The sequence below is a fragment of the Diabrotica virgifera genome, chromosome 8 (assembly GCF_917563875.1).
Source record: "Diabrotica virgifera virgifera chromosome 8, PGI_DIABVI_V3a".
In the NCBI taxonomy this organism is placed as follows: domain Eukaryota; kingdom Metazoa; phylum Arthropoda; class Insecta; order Coleoptera; family Chrysomelidae; genus Diabrotica; species Diabrotica virgifera.
Genome location: NC_065450.1, coordinates 66,360,263 through 66,387,797, shown reverse-complemented (window position 1 = coordinate 66,387,797; position 27,535 = coordinate 66,360,263). Strand labels below are relative to the sequence as shown.

The window sequence follows — 27,535 nt, the reverse complement described above, 5'->3', positions numbered from 1 at the left end:
CCGATTTAAGTGATTTTTTTAACATTTTATAGCCTTATTCTTTAACAATATCGCTGTAATAAAATTATTGCTAGGCATTTAAATGATCATTGTATACCGGGTGTAGCAATCAAACTGTGTCTTATTCTCAAAGTTCACCACACCCTGTGTAATATTATAGCATTTATAAAATATTGAAATTAAAACCCAACTATAGTTGGGTACTTTAAAGTTAGGTACTTTAACAACTTGCCATGTTCTTCATTAATACAGGGTGTTTCTAAATAAGTGCGACAAACTTTAAGGGGCAAATCTGCATAAAAAAATAATGGCAGTTTGCTTTATAAACTTCTTCTTCTTCAAGTCCGTCTCCTATCGGAGGTTGGAAATCATCACAGCTATTCTTATTTTACTGGCGGCTGCCCTAAATAGGTCGATGGAACTGCAGCCGAACCATTCCCTCAGATTTCTTAACTAAGATATTCTGCGCCTACCGATACTTCTCTTACCCCTGATTTTACCCTGAATGATCAGTCTCAGCAGCGAGTATTTGTCACCTCTCATAACATGGCCAAAGTATTCAAGCTTTCTTCTTTTAACAGTAAGTACAACTTCACATCCTTTTCCGATCCGACGTAAAATTTCGGCATTCGTCACGTGGTCCACCCAAGATACACGTAGCATTCTACGGTAACACCACATCTCAAAAGCTTCAATGTTTTTAATGCTGCCCATCTTGATGGTTCATGACTCAACTCCGTATAATAAAGTGGAGAAGATATGACACCGCAGCATACGCACTCTCAGATCAAGATTTATGTCACGACTACAGAGAAATATTTTCATCTTGTTAAATGCTGATCTAGCTATTTCTATTCTTGCTCTTATTTCTTTTGTTTGATCGCCTGTATGATCCAGGCAAGCTCCAAGGTATTTATAGGAGGATACCCTTTCTATAACCGTGTTATTGACAACCAAATCATTCCTGGCGTGTGGATCTTTTGTTATTACCATCCATTTAGTTTTTCTGAGGTTTAATGTAAGTCCGTAGCTGTTGCAGTAGTGGTTAGTGCGTTCCATCAGTCGTTGCAGATCTGTAAGATTGTCTGCTAATATCACTGTGTCGTCAGCGTATCTCAAATTATTGATTGTATTTCCGTTGATCACTACACCACAACTAACGTCCGACAAGAGCTTCTTTAAATATGACTTCGCTATAAAAATTAAACAAAAGAGGAGACAGAATACACCCCTGTCTTACTCCTCTACATATTTTGATCTCCTCAGTCATTTCATCATCTACCTTGACTGTGCTGTTTGATTCCAATACAAAGTAGTTATTATTCTAATATCTTTTTCATCAATGTTCTTTTCGATTAGAAGTTGTCTCAGTCGGTCGTGTCGGACTCTATCGAAGGCCTTTATCGTAGCTTTATAAACACATGTCGGCAAATGCTTCGTTTCCGAGATACTGGATGTTGAATTATTTTCGTACAAACTGACGATTTATTTATTGCTCTAAAATTGGGTGAGATATAAAAATGAAATTTGGTAGGTTTTAAGATACAGTTATTGCACATTTTTTGACATACAACTAAGAATTTTATATTCACCATTGGCGTGCATGCGGGTAATATTACCCGTATGCGCGCCAATGGAGAATATAAAATCCTGTCTAGCAATAATTCTATTTCAGCGACATTGTTAAAGAATAAGGCTATAAAATGTTAAAAAAATCACTTAAATCGGACAACAGATTTAGAAAATGCACGACATCAAAAATTACCCATTTTGTGGGGTGGCCATTTTTTGTGCCAACCCACAGTGGCAGTTTTCGACTGGTTTACCAGTCATCATCAGTGCTTACGTAAAGTTTATACATCCTAACCACCAAAATATAGTTTTACAAAAATATGAGGGTCAAAGCCCTATAAACATGGTCCGTTAAGGAAACATCGGTTTAAAATGCCAAATAAAGCATGGATGTTTTAAATATTCTCAAAATGCCCCAGGTAACAACTGAGCTGTAGTGTGACTTGATTACATGGTGGAAGACAGGCAGCAAGTGGGGCATTTTGAGAATATTTGAAACATCCATGCTTTATTTGGCATTTTAAACCAATGTTTCCTTAACGGACCATGTTTATAGCGACCCTCATATTTTTGTAAAACTATATTTTGGTGGTTAGGATGTATAAACTTTACGAAGCACTGATGATGACTGGTAAACCAGTCGAAAACTAGTTATGTATTTGTGATGTAGCCCTTTTTAGGGACTTTAAATATATCTTTTATACAGGATTTGCTGTTTTTTTTAACTAATTCACGAAAAGGATGCCCAAACGAGATGGAAAAAGTACCTTGACAGTCTATTAAATGAAGAATTTGACAGAAATCCAGTCGAGTTAACGGGAGCCAGTAACAGCAATTTTCACCAAAATAACAAATGTGGAAGTGATTCAAGCACTCAAGGAAGGAAGCGGGTGCTGTGTTATGTGACAGAAAAATTCCAATGAAGCTGAAGGGAAACTTCTATAAAACAGCCATAAGACCGGTTATGATATACGGAACTGAATATTGAGCATTTAAAAAGAAATATGAACGACGAATAATGAAAGAGGATGAGTGGAGTAACAAAAAGGAGAAAATTAGGAATTAGTATATTAGGAGAAATCTAGGGGTCACCAATTGGTTCCAAAATGAGCGAGCATAGTTTAAGATGGATTGGTCATGCTCAACGTCGATACGTTGATCACCCAATACTAAGAAATGCTGAACTGCGTGTTCCTGAAAGAAGCAGGAGAGGAAGACGAAGACCTAACCTAAGGGAGACGCTTAGGCAGGACATGTCGGTAAATGGGATTGATGTTGATATGACCAAAGATAGGAACTTATGGAGAAATGCAATTAGGGAAGCCGACCCCTCTTAGGGGTAATGACAAAGAGAATGATGATGATGAGAAGTTAGATCCATTCAGGCGTGTTTGTAAAAAAATAGTTACCTTCATTTTTTCAACATCATCTATATGAACATAAAAGTTTGAATCGCGATTCCGTCTATTCTTCGTTTTCTTTCCTTTTTGTTCTAATTCACCATCTTCACTTGCTCTATCGTTATAATCGTTGTGTTCGCTTTCTCTTTCAGGGAAACAAAATTTCATCATGGTGTTATAGAATTTTTTAGTTAACCCTAAAAAATATTTCAGCATTAATATAAAAAGTTTCCAACTTGTAGTCATCAAATACATAAAATTAGTAGAACATAGAATATTAGTAAATAAAAAGAGCCTATTCGTTAACAGACCACCAATCGTTCTATTTTTCTTTTAATAAAAATATTAAATTAATGTTGTTCTGAAGCTATTTTCTTGTGGCATTTTTACAATTTCAACTATTTAATGGGAAATAAGCCACAGTAGATATTATTAAAAATTGATTTTTATTAACGTTTCGAAGCCCAAATCGGGTGCCGTTGTCAAAATACAAAATACTACTAACATAAACAAAAATGTTGTTGCTTAGTAAACAAATTCTTCTAATAATTTATTTAATTTGACTCATTTATATTGGCAATTCAGACGTATATTATACATTTTAAAGTAGAAGACTTTAAAATGATATCGCCAATATTTATGAGATGCATTCCTGGGACGACTTTACTAAAATATAGTTCATTCGATTACATGAAATCAATCCCAACTCAAGAATATCCGTCGCAAAAAAATCATAGCATGTGATCTGTCTTTAAAAAGACAACCAAATGCAACGATGACAGTAAAATTCTCGCGTTAGAGATTCCATAGTAAATCACGAGGGAAAACCAGGAAAAAACCTCGTGATACTATCCCGGCATCGTAAGTATTTGGTCTTACATTTAATCTACCTTCAAAAAACTAATACCAAATTCTGACTTTAATATGTTTAAATTATAAATAATATTAATATTACATAGATATACAATAAGTAATACTAAAATATAAAATTTGTACTAACTCGATATGTTATTGACTTACTAATCGTGGTATTTTCTTTCTATTGACTTCTTCTTTCAGTATGGGTAACCACATCCTACTGCATTCTACCGAGGAATTTGCGACACAATTGGTTTCATTTAGCATAATTAGAGCCGCTTCTTTGATTTTTCTCTTTTTACTATCTGATTCTTTCAGGACTATACTTGAATCTCTCCACTGAACTCTATGTTCATTATCCCATGCGTGTTGACATATTTGAGATCTATCAAATTCTCTATTTTTAATATAAGATTGATGTTCACTTATTCTAACGTTTAATGGTCTTGATGTTTCACCTATATAAAACTGTTCGCATTCACAAGGTATTTTATAAATACAATTCTTTGTCCTTTCTTGTTCATTGTTAGGTTTAGCTTTAGATAGAATAGATCTCAATGTGTTGGTTGTTTTGAATGTTGTTGAAATGTTGAATTTATTTCCTATTGTTTTAAGTTTCTCGGATAGTCCTTTTATGTATGGTATTGATATTTTCCTCGTATTATTTCTTGTGAATGTTGTAGGATCCCGTTCTATGTTGTTCTGTTCCGTTCGATCCAATCTTGACAATTCCTTATTTATAAACGATAAAGGATAATCATTTTTAATAATCAATTACAAATCAAATCACAACATCAACGTTAAAAAGGGAAGCATAAAATCCTTATATGATAGAGCCAAAATTACTTGTTCTAACGAAAATTCATTTTTAGAAGAAAAACAATTCTTAACATCTGTTTTATTAAAAAATGATTATCCTTTATCGTTTATAAATAAGGATTTGTCAAGATTGGATCGAATGGAACAGAACAACATAGAACTGGATCCTACAACATTCACAAGAAATAATACGAGGAAAATATCAATACCATACATAAAAGGACTATCCGAGAAACTTAAAACAATAGGAAATAAATTCAACATTTCAACAACATTCAAAACAACCAACACATTGAGATCGATTCTATCTAAAACTAAACCTAACAATGAACAAGAAAGGACAAAGAATTGTATTTATAAGATACCTTTTGAATGCGAACAGTTTTATATAGGTGAAACATCAAGACCATTAAACGTTAGAATAAGTGAACGTCAATCTTATATTAAAAATAGAGAATTTGATAGATCTCAAATATGTCAACACGCATGGGATAATGAACATAGAGTTCAATGGAGAGATTCAAGTATAGTCCTGAAAGAAACAGATAGTAAAAAGAGAAAAATCAAAGAAGCGGCTCTAATTATGCTAAACGAAACCAATTGTGTCGCAAATTCCTCGGTGGAATGCAGTAGGATGTGGATACCCATACTGAAAGAGGAAGTCAATAAAAAGAAAATACCACAATTAGTAAGTTAATAGTCGAGTTAGTACATATTTTATATTTTAGTATTACTTATATATCCATGTATTATTGATATTATTTATAATTTAAACAAAATTATAGTAAAGTCAGAATTTGGTATTAATTTTGAGAGTAAATTAAATGTACGACCAAATACTTACGATGTCGGGATAGTATCACGAGGTTTTTCCTGGTTTTCCCTCGTGATTTACTATGAGATCTCTAACGCGAGAATTTTAATGTCACCGTTACATGTGGTTGTCTTTTTAAAGACAGATCACATGCTATGATTTTTTTGTGACGGATATTCTTGAGTTGGGGTTGATTTCAAGTAATCGAATGAACTATCTTTCAGTAAAGTCGTCCCAGGAACGCAACTCATAAATATTGGCAATAACCTTTTTGAAGTCTTTTACTTTAAAATGTATCATATGTATCTGAATTGCCGATATAAATGAGTCAAATTAAATAAATTATTAGAAGAATTTGTTTACTAAGCAACAACATTTTTGTTTATGTTAGTAGTATTTTGTATTTTGACAACGGCACCCGATTTGGGCGTCGAAACGTTAATAAAAATCAATTTTTAATAATATTGTGGCTTATTTCCCATTAAATAGTTAAAATATTAAATTAAGTTTACATATAAACTACTTGCTGTGGATGTCTCTTGTCTTCAACATAAGACGAAAAGCCAACTTTTAAGTGGTTGATTATGAAATCCTCCTATTTTTAATCTTCGTCGAAGCAAGGTAAATACAATTCGATGTTGAAGTAATAGTAGATTAAGAAATGATAGTCTCCCGTTTTATACCGCTGACTCGGCTTTGGGGTTAAAGCAGGGTAGTCTGCTATATCTAGGGCTTACGGTATACAAGGAAGGTAACAGGGCCAGTGCTACGCTTCAACCGCCTCTTATTACCCCTGGTTTTACCCAAGGTACTCATTTTATTCAGTCTGAGTTGACCTGGGGCCTATAGACATTTTAAAAATGTCTAGTTGTTCTTGCCGGAGCTAGGATTTAAACTCCGACCTACCAGCACCGTAAGTATATTAAGTTAAGTATTTTATTTTATTTAAGCAAAGTTACCAGGTGTGAACTATCCGAACTGAGAATTATTTAGAGAATGATACGTAGATATCGCGTGATGTGACCGTCCCAACTAGGGACGTGATAGTGTCTTGTTATTCTTGTTATCTAAGAAGAAGCAATTTATAGGGAATTGCAGCAAAGATCTTAACGAATATTTTTAGCGGTCTTTTTTAATTACCTTCTAGTTTGTACATTCAAACAATAAAACGATTATTATAATCGACTATTAAGAATCCTTTTAGTAAAAATAGAACGATAAAAAAATACAGGTTTGTGATTTATGGCTTACAGTTACGTATTTAAAAGCAATAAAATATTTTACGACTTGCTATTAAAACCTTTTAACCAGAACATATTATATCATCAATCCTCTAATTTTAACAAAACTATTAGTCGATATACAAAAATATAAAACATACCTATGGTTAATGGTACTAAATTAATTTCAAATATTTCCTTGACAGATATTCCGCCAACAGGTGGCTTCTCCCTGCAGAAGATCCTTAACACTTTCTACAAAAAAAGAAAAATATAATTGTAGGAGTAAGTTAAAGTAATGTTGGTTAAGCTTACTTTGTGCTCTATTGGCATGTCGAATTGAATTTCAGTCGGACATATTACTTCTTTGTATATTTCATTCGGTAACAGATTGGTCATTCTCAAATATCCCAATTCCATGAGATGTTCTACCGAGTCGTCACTTTTGGAATTTTTAGTGTACCTAGAATAAGACAAGTAAAATAAATACTTATCACAAAAAGTACACTCTAATCAACAAAAAGGTATCCTCGTTAAGATAGGCAAAACGCCCTCAGTCCCAGAATTCACTTTTTTGAAGTTATACTTCTTTACGATCGAGAGTAAAATTTTATAATTCCCTGGCGCATGTGCAGACAGACAGTATGTACTTCGTTGCTAATATTTCAAATTATGTATGTATCAGCGCAAATGAGTCATTAAAAGAATATATTAGTGTTTTTAGTAAATGTATTATTTATTATAATTTTTGTGTCTTTGGATTTGTCTTCCTCGGGCGTAAGATAATAAAATATCTATTTTTATACTTCACTTGATCTATTTGTCACCGTGATGTGTAATTATATCCGAGACGTCAATAACACGGGGCTTGATAGCTTGGTTGGTAGAGCATTGGACCAGAGATCGAGAGATCCCGGGTTCAAATCCCGGACGATTCATATTCTTTTTTTTTTTTATTTTTTTAATAAAAATTTTTTGAAAGTGGTAGGTAAGAAAGTTAGTTTAATATTTAAATAAAATTCAAATAAACTGTTAAGTATATTTATTTCTTAATGTTGTTCTGAAGCTATTTTAGTAAAATTGTGGCTTATTTCCCATAACAAATACGTAATTATATTTATTTCGTTGAAATTATACAGGGTGTCCCGAAAAGATTGGTCATAAATTATACCACAGATTCTGGGGTCAAAAATAGGTTGATTGAACCTCACTTACCTATATACAATACTGCACACAAAAAAAGTTACAACCCTTTGAAGTTACAAAATGAAAATCAATTTATTTTAATATATCGAAAACTCTTGAAGATTTTTCATTGAAAATGGACATGTGGCATTCTTATGTCAGCAGCATCTTAAATAAAAATTAAAGTGAAATTTGTGCACCCCATAAAAAATTTATGGGGGTTTTGTTTCCTTAAACCCTCCCCCCAAACTTTTTTGTACGTTGCAATTTAATTATTAGTGTGGCACCATTACTTAAACACACTATTTTTAAAACATTTTTGCCTCTTAGGACTTTTTCGATAAGCCAGTGTTTATCGAGATATTTTGAATATTTATCGAATCCACCACATATTTGTATATGGTTAAGTACGATTATAGAGACCTGTTAATAATCTGAAAATGTATTTATAATTTACATTTTTAGGTATATTTTGAAAAAGAAGCCACATCTCGATAAAAGGTGACTTATCAAAAAAAGACAAAGAGGCAAAAATTTTTTAAAAACACTGTGTTTAACTAATGGTGCCACAATAATAGTTTAATTGGAACGTACACAAACATTTGGGGGGTTTAAAGGGACAAAACTCCCATAAAAATTTTATGTAAATATATTAAAAAAGACGCCGCATCTCGATAAAAACTCACTTACCGAAAAAATACTGAGAGGCAAAAAAGTGTTAAAAACGTTGTGTTTAACTAATGGTACCACAATAATGAATTAATTGAAACGCACACAAAAGTTTGGGGGGGTTTAAGGGATCAAAACCCCCATAAAATTATTATGGGGTGGACAAATCTAACTATAATTTTGTTTTAAGATGCTCCTGCCATAAGAATGACACGTGTCCATTTTCAATAAAAAATCTTTAATTGTTTTCGATATATTGAAAAAAATCGATTTTCATTTTGTAACTTCAAAGGGCTGTAACTTTTTTTATGAGCACATTTGTACTAAGGTAAGTTAGGTTCAATCGAACTATTTTTGACTCCAGAATGTGTGGTATAATTTATGACCAACCTTTTCGGGACACCCTGTATAATAGAAGTATAACTTCTTACGTCCGTACAAAGTACACAACACATTCTTTTTTTTAATTATATGTGATTAAAAATAAGACTCGGCACAATTTTAACCCACAACCCTCTCCCCTACACATCCATCCAATGACACTACAGCCCACACTGGGCTTGGCCTCCTTCAGCAAGCTTCTCCTTCTTCTTCTTTACGTGCCATCTCCGCGACGAAGGTTGGCAATCATCATTGCTATTCTAACTTTTGACACTACAGCCCGAAAGAGTTCAGTTGAGCTGCATCCAAACCCTTCTCTGAGATTTCTCAGCCCGGACATTTTTCTCCTAACTATGCTACGCCTTCCTTGAATCTTTCCCTGCATAATAAATTTTAGGAGTTCATATCTGTCACCACGTGTTATATGATCCAAGTATTAAAGTTTTCTTATTTTGATGGAATCCAGTTTCTCCCTGCTGTTCTGTATTCTTGTTAGTACTTCGTCATTGGTTATTCTGTCCAGGAGATTCTCAGCATTCTTCGATATGTCCACATTTCAAATGCTTCCAATCTATTGAGATATTGTTTATTAAGAGTCCATGTCTCCACACCATACAAAAGAACAGAAAATAAATAACAATTTAGTAATCGCTTTCTAAGATTTAGGCTGAGGTCTCTACTACATAATATTTGTTTCATATTAATGAATGCACTTCTAGCCTTTTCTATTCTAATTCTGATTTCTTTGGTATAATCGTTTGTTTCACTAATGTTTGTCCCTAAATAGTTATAATTCTGAACTCGTTCTATCGTCTTAGTACACACACCGGCAAAATTAGCCGAACACTTTAAAAATGGGACATGTTTGATGTCTCGGATTTCCTAAACCAGTTATTCGATTTGAGTGATTTTTTTAATATGTTATAGCCGTATCATTTAAGAATATCGGTGTAATAATATTGTTACTAGACAGGTAAACGTCATTTTATACCGGGTGTTACAATCATACTATGTTTTTTCCTTAAAGTTCGGAGCACTCTGTGGAATATTCTAGCCTATATAAAATATTAAAATTAAAACTTAATTGTACCCTTAGGCTTTCTTAACATTTTCTTATTTGGATCATTTACTTAGGTTGGATAATACTAAAGTTAGGTACTTTAACAACTAGTCACGATCTTCATCAATACAGGGTGTTTCTAAATAAGTGAGACAAACTATAAGGGGTAATTCTACATGAAAAACTAATGACCCTTTGCTTTATAATCATATGTCCGCAAATGCTTGGTTTACGAGATACGGGATGTTAAATTTTTTTCTTTCAAACTGATGATTTATTTATTGCTCTAAAACTGGTTGAGATATGCAAATGAAATTTGGTAGGTTTTAAGAGGTAGTTATTGCAAATTTTTTGACATACAACTAAAAATTTTATTTTCACCATTGGCGTGCATTCGGGATATATCTAAAATGTTTATACCCTTATGCACGCCAGTGGTGAATATAAAATTCATAATTGCATGTCAAAAAATGCGCAATAACTACATCTTAAAACCTACCAAATTTCATTTGCATATATCAACCGGTTTTAGAGCAATAAATAAATCGTCAGTTTAAAAGAAAAAATTCAATATCCCGTATTTCGGAAACGAAGCATTTGCGGACATATGTTTATAAAACAAACTGTCATTAGTTTTTCATGTAGAATTACCCCTTAAAGTTTGTCCCAATTATTTAGAAACACCCTGTATTGATGAAAAAATGACTAGTGTTGTTAAAGTACCTAACTTTTTTATTATCCAACCTAAGCAAATTATCAAAATTAGAAAATGTTAAGAAAGCCTAAGGCTACAATTGAGTTTTAATTTTAATATTTTATATAGGCTAGAATATTCCACAGAGTGCTCCGAACTTTAAGGAAAAAACATAGTATGATTGTAACACCCGGTATAAAATGACATTTACCTGTCCAGTATCAATATTATTACACCAGTATTCTTAAATGATAAGGCTATAATATATTAAAAAAATCACTCAAATCGGACAACTGGTTTAGGAAATCCGAGACATCAAACATGTCCCATTTTTAAAGTGTTCGGCTAATTTTGCCGGTGTGTGTATTTACGTGTAGATTGATGTTTCTAATATTTTTCTTTGATATATAACCATGAAGTTTGTTTTCTTTATGTTAGTGAAGCTTCTCCAATCAATTCTATTTACTGTTGTACTTTTGCATGAACGTGTTTTTATGAGCTTTTTGGCATCCTCATCTACTTCCTCTTTCCATCTCTTTTTTGGTCTTCCAATAGGACTTTTTCTTTCCTTGAATTCTTTCTGAAAAACCCACTGAAAAAAAAAACGAAAAATCCATTTTAGGGGTTCAGGGAGGGGGTGGCGGGCTAAAATTACTTTTGTTAAACACATATAACGTAAAAAATGAAACAAAATTATTCAGGTTTTATCGATTTCAAAAATATGATTAATCCCGCCAAAAATCGCAATAATTTGAAAAAACAGGTTTTTGGGGGTTTAATGTGTTGTACCTAATTTTTGAATGTCCTAAAGGACTCAGTTACTTCAAATTATATATAACGTGTAATAAACATTCAAAAATGAATAACCATTTTCAATTTCGTTGCAAAACGAAAATACAGCCGAACCATATTCCAGTCCAATCAGAGAGTGCTGCAAGCACCTCTACCGGTTTCGAAACTTATTAGTCTCTCATCAGGAGGCACATATGCTGCTCTCCCTGATCCAACCAAAACAAACCCCAGCGTGCAGTCCCGAATTGCAACGAACGAAATGGCATAGATGCCCTAGCGGCAACTGCTAGCAAAAGACTAAGTTTTCACTCTAATGGCATATAACATATCCCACCAGAATGAAAACAATGGGAACCTTCTCTGGTTACACCTCCGAGGCTTCTACAATTTGCAAGCCATACGGATGCTGAGACTAAGGAAGATGAGGGAATTCTACAATTTACAATTCACGTCACATCTGCTCAGCGCGGTAAAGTTCCAACGAGACTGGTTCCCTTCATACTCCACACAGGGTAAATGTAAATCAAAAATGAATAACCATTTTCAATTTCGTTGCAAAACGAAAATACAGCCGAACCATATTCCAGTCCAATCAGAGAGTGCTGCAAGCACCTCTACCGGTTTCGAAACTTATTAGTCTCTCATCATATGTGCCTCCTGATGAGAGACTAATAAGTTTCGAAACCGGTAGAGGTGCTTGCAGCACTCTCTGATTGGACTGGAATATGGTTCGGCTGTATTTTCGTTTTGCAACGAAATTGAAAATGGTTATTCATTTTTGATTTACATTTACTCTGTATGGAGTATGAAGGGAACCAGTCTCGTTGGAACTTTACCGCGCTGAGCAGATGTGACGTGAATTGTAAATTGTAGAATTCCCTCATCTTCCTTAGTCTCAGCATCCGTATGGCTTGCAAATTGTAGAAGCCTCGGAGGTGTAACCAGAGAAGGTTCCCATTGTTTTCATTCTGGTGGGATATGTTATATGCCATTAGAGTGAAAACTTAGTCTTTTAATAAACATTCATTTCTATTCTTTCATCTATTTTGAAGTCTATAAAATGAAGAAAGTCCCCCCAAAATATTTCCCGCCCAGAATTTCGGGTTTTTTAAGGTGACGCACCTTATGAAAAAATCTTGAAAAAGAATTAGAAATACAGTTTTTGATAAAATACATAAAATAAGAAAATTAGGCCGGTAGCCATCTCAAACAAAAAATTACACGCTTTTTTTCGAAAAAAAAAAATACATTTTTAAGATAATGTACAATGTACGCTTAACTGGCAGGTCTACAAAAAATGTTTTGTAAAAGCCTCAATTAGGCGTGTGAATTTTTTGAAATTTTTAAATTAATTGCATCCCAGCTAAAAGAAATAAAAACGAAAAATGACACTTTTGTTGGTGGGGTGGAGGGGGCAAGGGATGGCGGATTAAAATTGTGTTGAGTTTTAATTTTTGATCACATAGAACGTAAAAAAATAAAAAAAAATTGGGAGTGAGGGCATTTTATGTATTTTAACGGCGGTACTCTTTGTATTCTGCTTCTTATAATCCAGTACATAATGTTTCTATTCCAGATTACTTCGAGTTTACATTTAATCGCTTCTTTAGATATACTCAAATATTTTGCTTTTGTTAGTGTCCTAAACAGTTTTAGATATTAGAATTGATATATAGGATGATTTCCTAAGTGGAAATAGAAATGTCAAAATAAATGAATTTTAAACTAAAATTGTGGTCAGTCTCCAATAAAAACAGTAAACAATCGATACTTACAAAAAGTTGCTTAATACTAAATCTGCGATACCAATCTGCCCATCAGCTTCAGTCAATCTCCACTGTGCATGCTTAAAGCAAATTTCATTGGCTCTAACAACAGTTAAAGGTTTGTCGCTTCTTGTTGTAGCTAGCCTAGAATTTACCAATAGTTGAGTCTCCTTGAAACAGGACAGCATCATATCTAGTTCTTCGCTTTGTGCGTTGAGTTGGTTTTTGCAGTCGTACATCTACAAATATCAAAAATAAAATGATCAGAATTATCGGAAAGTATTTTAAGAATGAGACCATTTAAGAATAAGAAACGTTAATACCACTATCATCATGGTTATGGTCGTATTGACCCGACCACAATGTTTGTTGGGTTACAGATGTGCTGCACAATTAAAAAAACTATTTAAATGTTGTTCTGAGGCTATTTCCTTGTGGCATTTTTATAATTAAGTATTTTCTATGGGAAATAAGCCACAATTTTACTAAAAAATGAATTTATTAACGTTTCGAAGCCCAAATCGGGTTTCGTTGTCAAAATACAAAATACTATTAAAATAAACAAAAATGTTGTTGCTAAGTAAAAAAATTCTTCTAATAATTTATTTAATCTGACTCATTTATATTGGCAATTCAGACGTATATTATACATTTTAAAGTAGAAGACTTTAAAATGGTATCGCCAATATTTATGAGTTGCGTTCCTAGGACGACTTTATTAAAAGATAGTTCATTCGATTACATGAAATCAATCCCAACTCAAGAATATCCGTCGCAAAAAAGTCATAGCATGTGATCTGTCTTTAAAAAGACAACCAAATGCAACGATGACAGTAAAATTCTCGCGTTAGAGATTCCATAGTAAATCACGAGGGAAAACCAGGAAAAAACCTCGTGATACTATCCCGACATCGTAAGTATTTGGTCTTACATTTAATTTACTTTCAAAAAACTAATACCAAATTCTGACTTTAATATGTTTAAATTATAAATATTATTAATAATGCATAGATATACAATAAGTAATACTAAAATATAAAATTTGTACTAACTCGATATGTTATTGACTTACTAATCGTGGTATTTTCTTTCTATTGACTTCCTCTTTCAGTATCCGACACTGGATCAAATATTCACAGTAAAACAGATCTTGAGCAAAGCATGGGAACACGATATTGATGTTCACAACGTGTTTGTAGACTTCAAACAGGCATACGACTCAGTCAAAAGGAACAAACTATACTATATATTGGCTGAATTGGCAATACCACACAAGTTAATAAGACTCATTAAAGCCACAATGGATGAAACTCAGGCATGTGTACGAATACAAAACCACCGGACAGACTTTTTTAACATTTCGCAGGGACTAAAACAGGGAGATGGGCTGGCCCCAACATTGTTTAACCTGGCACTGGAGTATGCGGTTAGGCAAATGCAAACTGGACGAGGAAATCTACTGACCAACCGAACGGTTCAACTGGCCGCTTATGCTGATATTAATATTATGAGTAGAACATCAACAGGAGCACAGGAAACATATGCAGAGTTAAAAACACAAACAAAAATGCTAGGTCTGGAAATTAACACAGAAAAAACAAAAATAATGACTCAGACGAGAAGAAATATAGTCCCAGAAAACATTATACATGAAGATGACATTGAAACGGTTGAAAAGTTTACATACCTGGGAGTAGAAATATATGCCGACGGATCAGAAGATGGAGAAATAAGGAAGAGAATAACGCAGGCAAACAGAGCTTATTTTGCCCTCTCCCATATATTTCGGTCAAAAAGTGTCCACCGAAATACAAAGATGAGAATCTATAAAACCTTAATTCGACCAATAACATGCTATGGCAGTGAAGTCTGGGTGCTGAAAGAAACATCCAAAAACAAACTCGACACATTCGAAAGGAAAGTACTTAGGAGAATACTAGGACCTGTGAGGGAAAACGGAATCTTCAGAAGTCGATACAACAACGAGCTTTATCAACTTTATAAGGAAACGCCCCTGTCAGACTTCATTAGATTACAAAGATTGCAATGGGCCGGACATGTGATAAGAATGGGAGAGGATAGGCTACCAAAACGAGCACTGAATGCTAGAATGCAAGGAAAGAGACCGGTTGGGAAGCCACGAAAGCGCTGGGAAGACACAGTAAACAGCGACGCACAAGCCCTTTTAGGAGTCCGTGTATGGAGAAGAGCAGCCACAGACAGGCAAGGGTGGAGGCAAAAAAAAAGGAGGCCAAGGCTCAATTTGGGCTGTAGTGCCGTAGAAGAAGAAGAACCACATCCTACTGCATTCTACTGAGGAATTTGCGACACAATTGGTTTCATTTAGCATAATTAGAGCCGCTTCTTTGATTCATGTCTTTTTACTATCTGATTCTTTCAGGACTATACTTAAATCTCTCCACTGAACTCTATGTTCATTATCCCATGCGTGTTGACATATTTGAGATCTATCAAATTCTTTATTTTTAATATAAGACTGATGTTCACTTATTCTAACGTTTAATGGTCTTGATGTTTCACCTAAATAAAATTGTTCGCATTCACAAGGTATTTTATAAATGCAATTCTTTGTTCTTTCTTGTTCATTGTTAGGTTTAGTTTTAGATATAATAGATCTCAATGTGTTTGTTGTTTTGAATGTTGTTGAAATGTTGAATTTATTTGAGAAACTTTTTTTTATTTTATTTTTATTTAATGGCATAGACATTAGTCATTCAGCCAGTGAATGACTAATGTCTATGCCATTAAATAAAAAAAAAGTTTCTCGGAAATAAATTCAACATTTCAACAACATTCAAAACAACAAACACATTGAGATCTATTCTATCTAAAACTAAACCTAACAATGAACAAGAAAGAACAAAGAATTGCATTTATAAAATACCTTGTGAATGCGAACAATTTTATTTAGGTGAAACATCAAGACCATTAAACGTTAGAATAATTGAACATCAGTCTTATATTAAAAATAGAGAATTTGATAGATCTCAAATATGTCAACACGCATGGGATAAGAGTTCAGTGGAGAGATTCAAGTATAGTCCTGAAAGAATCAGATAGTAAAAAGAGATAAATCAAAGAAACGGCTCTAATTATGCTAAATGAAACCAATTGTGTCGCAAATTCCTCGGTAGAATGCAGTAGGATGTGGTTACCCATACTGAAAGAGGAAGTCAATAGAAAGAAAATACCACGATTAGTAAGTCAATAACATATCGAGTTAGTACAAATTTTATATTTTAGTATTACTTATTGTATATCTATGCATTATTAATATTATTTATAATTTAAACATATTAAAGTCAGAATTTGGTATTAGTTTTTTGAAATTAAATTAAATGTAAGACCAAATACTTACGATGTCGGGATAGTATCACGAGGTTTTTTCCTGGTTTTCCCTCGTGATTTACTATGTTATCTCTAATGCGAGAATTTTACTGTCATCGTTGCATTTGGTTGTCTTTTTAAAGACAGATCACATGCTATGATTTTTTGCGGCGGATATTCTTGAGTTGGGATTGATTTCATGTAATCGAATGAACTATCTTTTAGTAAAGTCGTCCCACGAACGCAACTCATAAATATTGGCGATATCATTTTAAAGTCTTCTACTTTAAAATGTATAATATACGTCTGAATTGCCAATATAAATGAGTCAGATTAAATAAATTATTAGCAGAATTTTTTTACTTAGCAACAACATTTTTGTTTATTTTAATAGTATTTTGTATTTTGACAACGAATCCGATTTGGGCTTCGAAACGTTAATAAATTCATTTTTTAGTAAAATTGTGGCTTATTTCCCATAGAAAATACTTAACTATTTAAATATTTTATAAAACAAACAATAGGAAAGGGCTAAAAACGGTCGATGGACGAAAAAAAGCAATCATTGTAGATGATTAAATGAAAAGTGCGAAAACCGTTTTTATAAAAATTATTTTCGAAAAAATGTACAATATCAGTTCAAAAAAATGTAATGAAAATTTAAAATGGAATACTATAATAAGTTGCAAACATTTGGAAAAGTGCTGTCACTTGTCAGTTACACGATATTACCAGAGCTCAACGGGTTGAACATATCGCCGTCTTTTATCATATTGCTGTTTTTGTTTGATGTATTCTACTGCATAGGGACAAGCGGCTTAATTTCATGGATTTAGCTTCTATGAGCATAAAAGAGACAATATAAAAAATAGTTCATGAAACTTGTCATACTTGTGCCAAAGTCTGACGGACTATATAAGAATTGATATAAAACAAAAACTGGGGCACAAATAACAACAGGATTTGTAACATCAACGGGATTGAAGCAAGGATGTTGCCTATTCCCCACTTTACTCGTACTTAAAATAACCTCGAAAGTTCTTTAAAAAGAATGAAAAAAATGCTCATACGCTCAACTTTACAGACGATCAAGTTTTGCTCAAAATTATGACAATTTAAACTATATGGCCCTAAAATTAAATAAAGAAGAGTACAATATATGGGGTCTAGCAGTCAATAAAAAGAAAACTGAATACTTGTGCATTTGATGACATCAAAAAGATCTCAAATCAGACGACATGACGACTACAAATATCTAGGTATCAATACTTCGCACGATGGAACATTGGATAAAGCAAAAAAATACAAGATCCTTTGTAAAAGGTATCTATATTTAAAAGACCCCAATAAGAGTTCCATCACAAAACAATACGTTTTCGGATTAATAGGTAATCCATCATCAGTGTTAAGCAATAGCATGCATGCGTGAGCCACCAAAAAGTTATGGGTGAAAACCCTTTAAAAGTTTCAAAATCTTAAATGATACTACATATTATTATTAATACAGATGGGTGTTGCAAATATTCCTAGATATAACCCAGGGCAACACAGAACTCTAACCCACGTGGATGTGATATGCAAGGAATGAACCTGACATATTGAAAATTGAGTGTCAACTGAGTTGACACTCAATTTTCAATATGTGAGGTTCATGAGTGTCAACTGAGTTGACAGTCAATTTTCAATATGTGAGGTTCATTCCTTGCATATCACATCCACGTGGGTTAGAGTCCTGTGTTGCCCTTGGTTATATCCAGGAATATTTGCAACATCCATCTGTATTAATAATAATATGTAGTATCATTTATGATATTGAAACTTTTAAAGGGTTTTCACCCATACCTTTGTTTTGTGATGTAACCCTTATTGGGGTCTTTTAAATATACCTTTTACAAAGGATCTTGTATTTTTTGTGATTTATAGTATACAACCAGCTACAGGAATTTTATTTTTCTCGTGGATTATTAGATAAAGCCATATATGAGAAAGAAATACGGCAGGTAGAAAAGTCATCACAATATTAAACACTATGTTATGGAATCATCAGTAAATAAAATAAAAAGAGAATATATGAGACTATAGTGAAAAGTATCTATCTATTCAGTTACGAGGTATGGCCACTAAAAGCAAAAACAATGGCAACGTTGAGAGCAACGGAAATGGATTTTTGGAGAAGAACGGCAGGAAAATCTAGAAGAGAAAGGATTACCAATGAACGCATTAGAGACATAATATGAATTAAACGAACAACCACAGATGACTTATCAACAACTTATCTAGTTCGGACATATACAAAGAATGGATGAACAACGAATACCAAAGGAAATACTAAAATGGCAACTAGAATGAATTGGGTGACATTGTCACCAACATAGAGAACAATGGATTTGTCGCGGAGTGACTCTACTGATTCTCATTATACTGTGGTGGTAGTAAATATAAAACAATTAGGAAGCTAAATACATATAAAAATTCAAAAGTAATCAAGTTGTAATAATAAGAGATAAGTATTAAGGGAGTTTAATAACAAATTAGATCTATTACTTACCAGTCTTTCAAGTCTATCAGACTCTTGTCTCAACTCTATATCATCAGGATTTTCTTCTAAAGCTTTATTCACCAAATACGTTTCTTTTTCGAGCCTCCTTAACTTACTTTGTGTACTTCTTACTAGCGTTTGTTGATTTTGTATCGGTTTTCTTTGATCTTCAACCGTGTGCAACTGCAATTTAAATCGCATACGGGCCAGTTTTTCTAGAGCTTCCTTCCTATGAGGTTCCACATATAGTAATAGATTGTTTACTACATCTAACAACATGGCATACTAAAAACAAACAAAAAGTGTTGTTACGTATGAGCTATTCCAGGTCAAATCAACACCCTTTGAATTAATTTTTTTCCTGACCTATTTAGATTCTGTTAAAATTTAGAGTACTCATAGTGGATAATTAGGTGAAGAAAAATACAAAATTTTAAATTTTTATCTCAATCCGTTTCCGAAATATGGTTATGTAAAATTTTACAAAAAAATCCAAAACATCGCGACCATACTCTTTTGGAATGGTTGTAGAAGCTGTCCTAATTGAGCTAGAATACTGTGAAAGATGTCATTTTGCAGAATTTTTAAAACTCTTTACAGTGATATACAGTAGGAAAAATGAAAGAATACCCATGAACGAACATATAAAACACGCTGTATTTTCCTGTCACCGTGTCACACAAAAAATTGGCCAGCGCAAGTACATGTAATAATTATTGTTACATGTACTTGCACTGGACAATTTTCTTTGTGACACGGTGACAGGAAAATACAGCGTGTTTTATATGTTCGTTCATGGGTATTCTTTCATTTTTCCGACTGTATACAACATGATGTTATGGTAAACAAGTTTTTTTCAAACAAAAAAAAATTTTGATTTTTTCCAAAAAGTACATAATTTAAAATTTCATAATATTCCTACAAATACATAGTACTGTTGTTAGTAACATATAAAAATTTTATCATGGGATGGTGATGGGTTCAACATAAAAAAAATTAATTTCACACATACAGTATGGTGCAAATGAAAGGAATAAATTCGTAATTTGACAAGATGCCGACTTTAAAAAAAAAAATCCCGAGACAGTTCAATTTTAAATTGTAATTTTTTGGCATATATATCATGCTAGTGACGTCATCATCTGGGCGTGATGACGTAATCGATTATTTTTTTAATGAGACTAGCGGTCGTGTGCTAGCTTATTTGAAAGGTTATTCAATTCTCTATTCAGTAATATAAACATTAATATAATTGTTTATACAGGGTGGCAAAAAAAAGTTATTTTAATTAGATTATTTGACAAAAAAGAAGAATGTATGTAATGTATTTAAGTTAAAATAGATTTACAAATATATAAATATATTTTAATCTAAATAAATTACATAGGTACATTCTTCTTTTTTTGTCAATTAATTTAATTGAAAACTTTTCTTTGTCACCTTGTATAAACAATTATATTACTGAATGGAGAATTAAATAACCTTTAGAATGAGCTAACATACGATCCCTAGTCTCATTTAAAAAATGATCGATTCGGTCATCACGCCCAGATGGATCACGTCACTAGTATGACATATATATGCATAAAAATTTCCCTACTTCGGTATTTTCCTTAAAGTCGGCAGCTTGTGAAATTACGAATTTATTCCTTTCATTTGCACCATACTGTATGTGTGAAATTATTTTTTTTATGTTGAACCCATTACCATCCCATGATAAAATTTTTATATGTTATTAGCAACAGTACTATGTATTTTTATGAATATTATGAAAATTTTAAATTATGTACTTTTTGGAAAAAAACTTAATCAAAATATATTCTTTTTGTCTGAAAAAAACGTGATTACCATAACATCATGTTGTATATATCACTGTAAAGCTCTTTAAAAATGCTGCAAAATGACACCTCCATCAGCATTCTAGCTCAATCAGGTCAGCTTCTACAACAATTCCAAAAAAGTATGGTCGCGGTGTTTTGGATTTGGTAACCATAACCATAACCATAGGCCTTAACCATATTTCGGAAACGGTTAGAGATTAAAATTTAAAATTTTGTATTTTTGGTTACCTCATTAGCCAATATGAGTATTCCAAATTATAACCAAATCTGAAGAGGGGTGGAAAATTAGGTGTGTTGAGTTGATGTGGAATGACCCGTATCTGGTAGTAAAATAATTTTTACCTTCAAAAGATGTTTTTACCCACCGAAAATTTGTACCCAGGAAATCCCGAGCAGCCAACATTTAAAAGGTGGTTTTAGCTACCTAATATAAATTCCGAAGAAATTTCCCCCGGTCCCTGATAGGCGAGACAGTGATAATGTCAATGTAGTCACGCAGTCAGTAGCATTTTGTAATCCAGAGTAACTGGACGCCGCTTTTGTTTAGAGTTTTCAACTCTCGCGTATTAGTGAAAAAATAAGAAGTTACAATCCACCCAGAGTGGACGCTGTTATTAGTTAGTATCAATTTTGAATCCAACCAGTTTGGACGCTCCCTTTTTTAGTTTGAACGAAAAACTCTCGCGTATTTGATATCGTTATTTTGTGTCTAGCTTATAGTTTAAAAGATACACGTTTCGCTAACGCTTATTATTAATTAAGTTTATTAAAAATAAAGAAACCATCCTTAGTTCATGTTCTAGTTAGTGACGTTTAAACTCTAACAGTGCTATCGTGTTTGTGTTCGCGGACTAGTGTAAATGAGACATTGAATCGGTCGTTTAAATAGCCCTCTGGATCTATTTCAATTGCCGGATATACTCCCCCCCGTCCCCTTATAATTTATAACGGGTAACGACCTGTTTTATCCAACCCCACCCGCCCCACAATGCTACATACTATTCCAAACGAACAGTAGTTAACTGCGTGACGTCACGCAAGAGTCCCGTAATTCAAGAGAATCTAATGGCCCGTCCAGTAAATTCAAGAGAAGACCAGCTAAAGGGAAATACAATATACAAGAATAAAAAATCGCTAGACGCTGTAAAATGAGTTTCGCATACAACATTCCAGCTACAAAAGAACTGATATGAGCTATACGTGGCGCAAAAATGTATTTTCATTTTGATGGAAAATAAAATTCTAGATTTATTTTGAAAGATTTTTTTCCATAATATTGCTAAATTTGAAGTAAAACGCGCCACAAAAGAGTAACTTTGATACAGTTTGCATTTAGAGGCTCTTTTGTGGCGCGCTTTACTTCAAATTTAGCAAATATTATGGAAAAAATCTTTCAAAATAAAACTAGAATTTTATTTTTCATCAAAATGAAAATACATTTTCGCGCCACGTATAACTCATATCACTTCTTTTGTAGCTAGAATGTTGTATGCGGTTTTTTATTCTTGTATCAGGAGTTTTTCAAGTTTTTTTATAAATTAAATGTATAAAGTTGTTCATTGAGAATGTTTCTCAATTACACGTTAAGCGTTATAAATGGTCGCCTTTGCCGCATTCTCTCCCAAATGATCTAGTAGTCACGACACCAGACTTGTGATAAGACAATCCGAGTTCATATCCCAGCCATCCTAATAATTATGGCCGGCAAATGAACTCGGATTGCACGATTAATCTTAGCGTTGTAACCATTTCAACTACATAAACCATTTCAGCGATAATGTTTAAATGGATTATACTTTTAGAGCTCGATTACTTCTGAACAGCGTAACCGATTTTGATCATTTAACATGAGTTTGAAACGTATTGACAAGTAGTATCTGATGCATCCAAGGTCAAGTATGATAACTGAAGGTATTACAGGAATTATTGAACTTGAAAAACCGTTTTCCCCATAAGAAATAGATTCGATCATATTTATGCAGCCTATAACTTAAAAATTCGAATTTTCCCAGATATGAGATATACACCGTTAGATGCGTCTAGAGTCCTGCTACAAACGCTCAGTTATCGACGTAATTCGTAGGTTGAAATTTTGAGTAATTGTCAAAAAACCAAAATTTTTAAAGTTTGGTTTTTCAGTTTTTCAGCTATAAGGAGCCGTGTGTATGTCTCATCCTAACCGCTTAGGCACCATTTGAAAGCGTAACTCAACGCTATTGATTTGGTGTATTTGCGGTTTTCCTGTCTCTCCTTGAACCCAAGATATATACGCCCAAAAAATATGCCTTTTTGTATCTGCCTAGCCCTATAGCTGGCTTATGGGTAGTCGGAAGTCAAAAATTACACCGGCTCTGAATCGAACCTAATACCCTCTTGAAACACAAAAAAAATTCAGATCGGTGTAACTTTTCCACATACATACATATCCTCAAACATTTTCCCTTTTTTAAATAAAAATTGAGTCATACTTCTGAGCTCGGTAACTTTTGAATGGTATAACCGATTTTAGAAATTAGACATGCGTTGGAAAGGTAACGATCAGTCAGGTAACGAGAACTAAAAACAGACCCTAAATGGGAAGGGCTGTAATATCCACACCCTTGGACCAAAATGGAGAGTTGTATGGATGGACGAGTTTTTTCCTAAACTTTAAGATGGGATTTGGTCCGGTTTTGAATTCAGTCAGATTTAGAAAATCGAATATTTCGTGTATATATAGTGTCGCATGTAGGGTACTTATTGTGCGCCACTGACTAGAACTGCCGTTCTCTGGTAATAAGGGAATTATTTATGTTTTAGAACTAGTCTGAATAATAAACGGGTATTCATTGTATGGATTGTATAAATATTGGAAATATTGGAAACCATCAAGACACGAAAGCTGCAATACCTGGGACATGTTATGCGTAATGAGAGATACAACATACTTCAATTAATTATATAGGGGAAAATCCAGGGCAAGAGAAGTGTAGGAAGGAGTAGAATCTCATGGTTGCGTAACTTGAGGGAATGGTACGGATGCACATCAACCGAACTATTCAGAGCAGCAGCATCTAAGATCAGGATAGCCATGATGATTGCCAACCTGCGTCGCGGAGATGGCACGTAAACAAGAAGAAGATTCACTGTACGATTTAAAGTAGGGAGTTTACAAATTGTATCGAAATATCTGATAAACGCGTATTATTGTCTGGAGATAAGCTTTGTATAATATAAATTATGTTTTAGTGTAAATAATGTTTACCATAAACAAATTAAAAATAAGTGAAAATAAATTAAATTAAAAACTAAATACATTAAGTGTCAAAATCATTGCACTTTCTAAAACATAACTACTTTCATAACTTACTTGTAAGGAATTCGTACAAACGTCTAAGTCGTAATGCATAAGGGTGAATGCATCAACGGCCGATTGCTTATTTTCCCATGGTCCAACTTCCTCTTGTGGCGGTGGTGGAATCTCACTGATACCTTCTGGATCTACGCTTATATCTCCGTAGTCAGCATAGAAGAATTCGCATTTACATCTTGAAACTATCCGTTGCAACTAAAAAGAGAGGTAGAAGAATTTAGAAGACTTTTTAGAAATGGACACGTGTATCTAAACACGATTTAGAATTGTGGAATTTTCCCAACATGGAACGGTCTAAAATTTGAGTGTTGCCAATGAGTCACCTTCAAATAATAGGGAACTTGCACATTTTTTTATTACATAATAATGTTCAGTTTTGTTTAAAAATGTGATTTCCAAAAATTCACGCTTCAAAAACTCACAATAACTTAGAAATACAAATTTAAAATCTTCTGCGATAGTCAAACAGTTCAAACGAGCCGTGACGTCACATAGTTTAACTATATGGTTATATTCAGGTATATTCTCCTTCTCCTTCTTTAGTTTATTGGCCTCCACCTACTTGGGTATTTGGTCAGCTCATCGTCGCGGAATAAGGGAAAAATATTTATATTCTAATGACATTTATCGCATATCATTGTGATAATATATACCAGTTTGTTGAGATTGGAGTTTGATACAGTTTTTGAAGGAAAGGAAAAAAGGTTTACTATAGAAAATAAAACCATTTTGTAAAAGTACAAGTTTTCTATGAATAGTTCAAACGATCGAAACACTTGTGACGTCACATAACTGTATTTTCTACTGACGTATATAATGTCTAATTTAAAATTATATACAGTTTTGTTTACTTTGTTGGTGCAGAATGTAAACATTAACCGTATGACGTCACGACGCGCTTTGGGCTAGTTGCTTTAATTTGAATTTAGAATCGTCTTTAGGGGCCAAACGGAACACAAAAACAACTTTTTTTTTATCTTTGATACATGTTTTAAATTATGTTCTGTTGTGATTTATAACATTTTTTTCGAATTTAAAATTTTATGCAAGTTCACTATTGTTGGACTGTATTTAGAGATCTTTGTTTAAATACTAACAACAAACATTTAAAAAAATTGTTATGAAATACCTTACCTGTCTGGAGGAACTAGGGCCAACAGTATCACTGACTACAGCTCCAACTGACACACCACTGCCCACCAAATTAGGAACTTCGGATGGTTCGGAAATTTCGGCAGATTCTTTTTCTTGAATATTATCCACCGTAAGCCACATTATATTCTCTACAAAGTAAATATCCCATGTAAAATAAATACGTTTGTATATTAATTTTCATAAAATATTTTGTAGAAGTATACACATAAAATAGTACCTATATTATGCAACGAGCATGATGCTAATTATGATGTGAGTTTCGTAGAAAATACGAGCATCATAATGATAATTAAATGCAAGTCGTTACATGATTTTTTCTACATGATCACAACATTTTCTACTACCATTCACAGCAAACAAATATTCAAGTTTACTTATTTTATAACACAAACAAATTACGGGCCGGTATTTCCAACCTCACTTAAGCCAAAGCTTACTTTAAGCCTTTGCTTAGTTGCCTGTATTTCCACTTCAATTTGAGGCTTAAGCCTAGGCTTAAACCAAATAATTTTAAGCTCGCGCGGGACTTGGTTTAGGCCTTTGCTTAAAATTTGTTTTCTGTTTTTTGAGGTTATTTCTATAGATTATTAATTAGAAAGTTATTTTGAAAACCAACTTTTGAGTAATGTAATAACGTTATTATTAGATTATTAAATAATAATCTATTAATCTATTAATTTATTAATCGTAATAACGATTAGGGTCACAGACGAGTACGAGAATTCAAGCAATACGGTTGGATTTTGTGTTCGAGAGAACTGGTTACGGTTAGTTACAAAAACGTTTGGTATTTGGTGTTGTGAATATGACTAAAAGTGAAAAAACGGTCCCACCAGATAGAGGAAAACAAGATGTAGAAGAGAACAACACGGAAATGATGATGACGGACGAGGAAGGTAACAGGAACAAGAGAAAAAGAGAGGAAAATAATCAGGTTGAAATACAAAATAATAACAAATCTAATAATAGCAAAATAGAGGTAAGTACACCTAATACTAATATATCTGAAAGGCCAATAAATTTTTATTCTGCCGCGGATGCCGGTCCATATTATGTATTCGTTCAGAATAACCACGGCCACATCGGGAGGCTTCACCGTATTGGATCTGCGAGGGTAATTATGGGAGCGGTCCCAGAAATTAAAAATAATATTCTAAGAATGGATGTGGTAGGTATTAACAAAATCAAAGTTGAATTAAATTCTTACAGTAGCGCTAATTTATTAATAAGGTCAGAAAAGTTGAAAGGTGGAACCAAGAGTGTACAAATATGATTAACTTGAGAAACGAAGCTCTTTTACGTTTAAAAAGAAATACAAACATAACAAATGTTATAGAATTAAGTAAGATAGAAGCACAGACAAAAAAAATTATAAAACAAAGTAAAAGAGCTTCGTTTAAATATTTTTGTGCTAAAAAACTGAATAGAAACACTCCGTTAACCTTAATATGGAGTTATCTTAAAAAGTTGAAAAATACCTATAAAGAACCTGTTAGCAAGATAACTGAAGGCGACTGGAACGAAGTCTTCCTAGATAGAATAGCGCCAGCTTGGGCTGAGGAGGATTTAGAACATATATGGAGATTAAACGATGAGAGACAAAAAAATCACAAAGAAGACACTTTGTTAAAGCAATTCACCATAATGGAATTGGAGGATAATCTAAGTTCCCGTAAAAATTCTGCTCCCGGGTTAGACGGTATATACTATAATATGCTGTCTAACTTGCCCAAAAAATGTAAATACATTTTGCTAGATATCCTTAACTCAATTTGGGAAACTCAAGATTACCCAAGCAGTTGGAAGAGGTACGTAGTGGTTCCAATCCAGAAACCAAATAAAGAACCCCATTTATCAGATTCATACAGAGGAATCTCACTAGCATCATGTGTTTTAAAAACTTTGGAACGCATGATAAAAAGAAGATTAGAATCTTGGTTAGAAATTAATAAGAAGCTCCCACAGTATCAGTTTGGCTTTCGCAGGGGACACTCCACAATGGAAAATATAGGACACTTAGTAACAGATATCAACACCTCCTTTTCAAATTCTAAATCAGTAGTTGGCCTC

At 33.3% G+C, this 27,535-nt stretch overlaps 1 protein-coding gene across 1 annotated transcript in view; it reads right to left on the bottom strand.

Moving 5' to 3' along the window:
- LOC126890618 (protein KIAA0100) overlaps window positions 1–27,535 on the bottom strand; it is a 219,107-nt gene that overhangs the window by 12,937 nt on the left and 178,635 nt on the right. The window contains exons 25-31 of the mRNA XM_050659702.1: window positions 25,445–25,593; window positions 24,308–24,505; window positions 19,127–19,402; window positions 13,240–13,469; window positions 6,999–7,146; window positions 6,845–6,938; window positions 2,982–3,169 (exon numbers count right to left, since the gene is read on the bottom strand). Coding sequence (XP_050515659.1) covers window positions 2,982–3,169; window positions 6,845–6,938; window positions 6,999–7,146; window positions 13,240–13,469; window positions 19,127–19,402; window positions 24,308–24,505; window positions 25,445–25,593 — 1,283 coding nt within the window. The remainder of the gene's footprint in view (window positions 1–2,981; window positions 3,170–6,844; window positions 6,939–6,998; window positions 7,147–13,239; window positions 13,470–19,126; window positions 19,403–24,307; window positions 24,506–25,444; window positions 25,594–27,535) is intronic.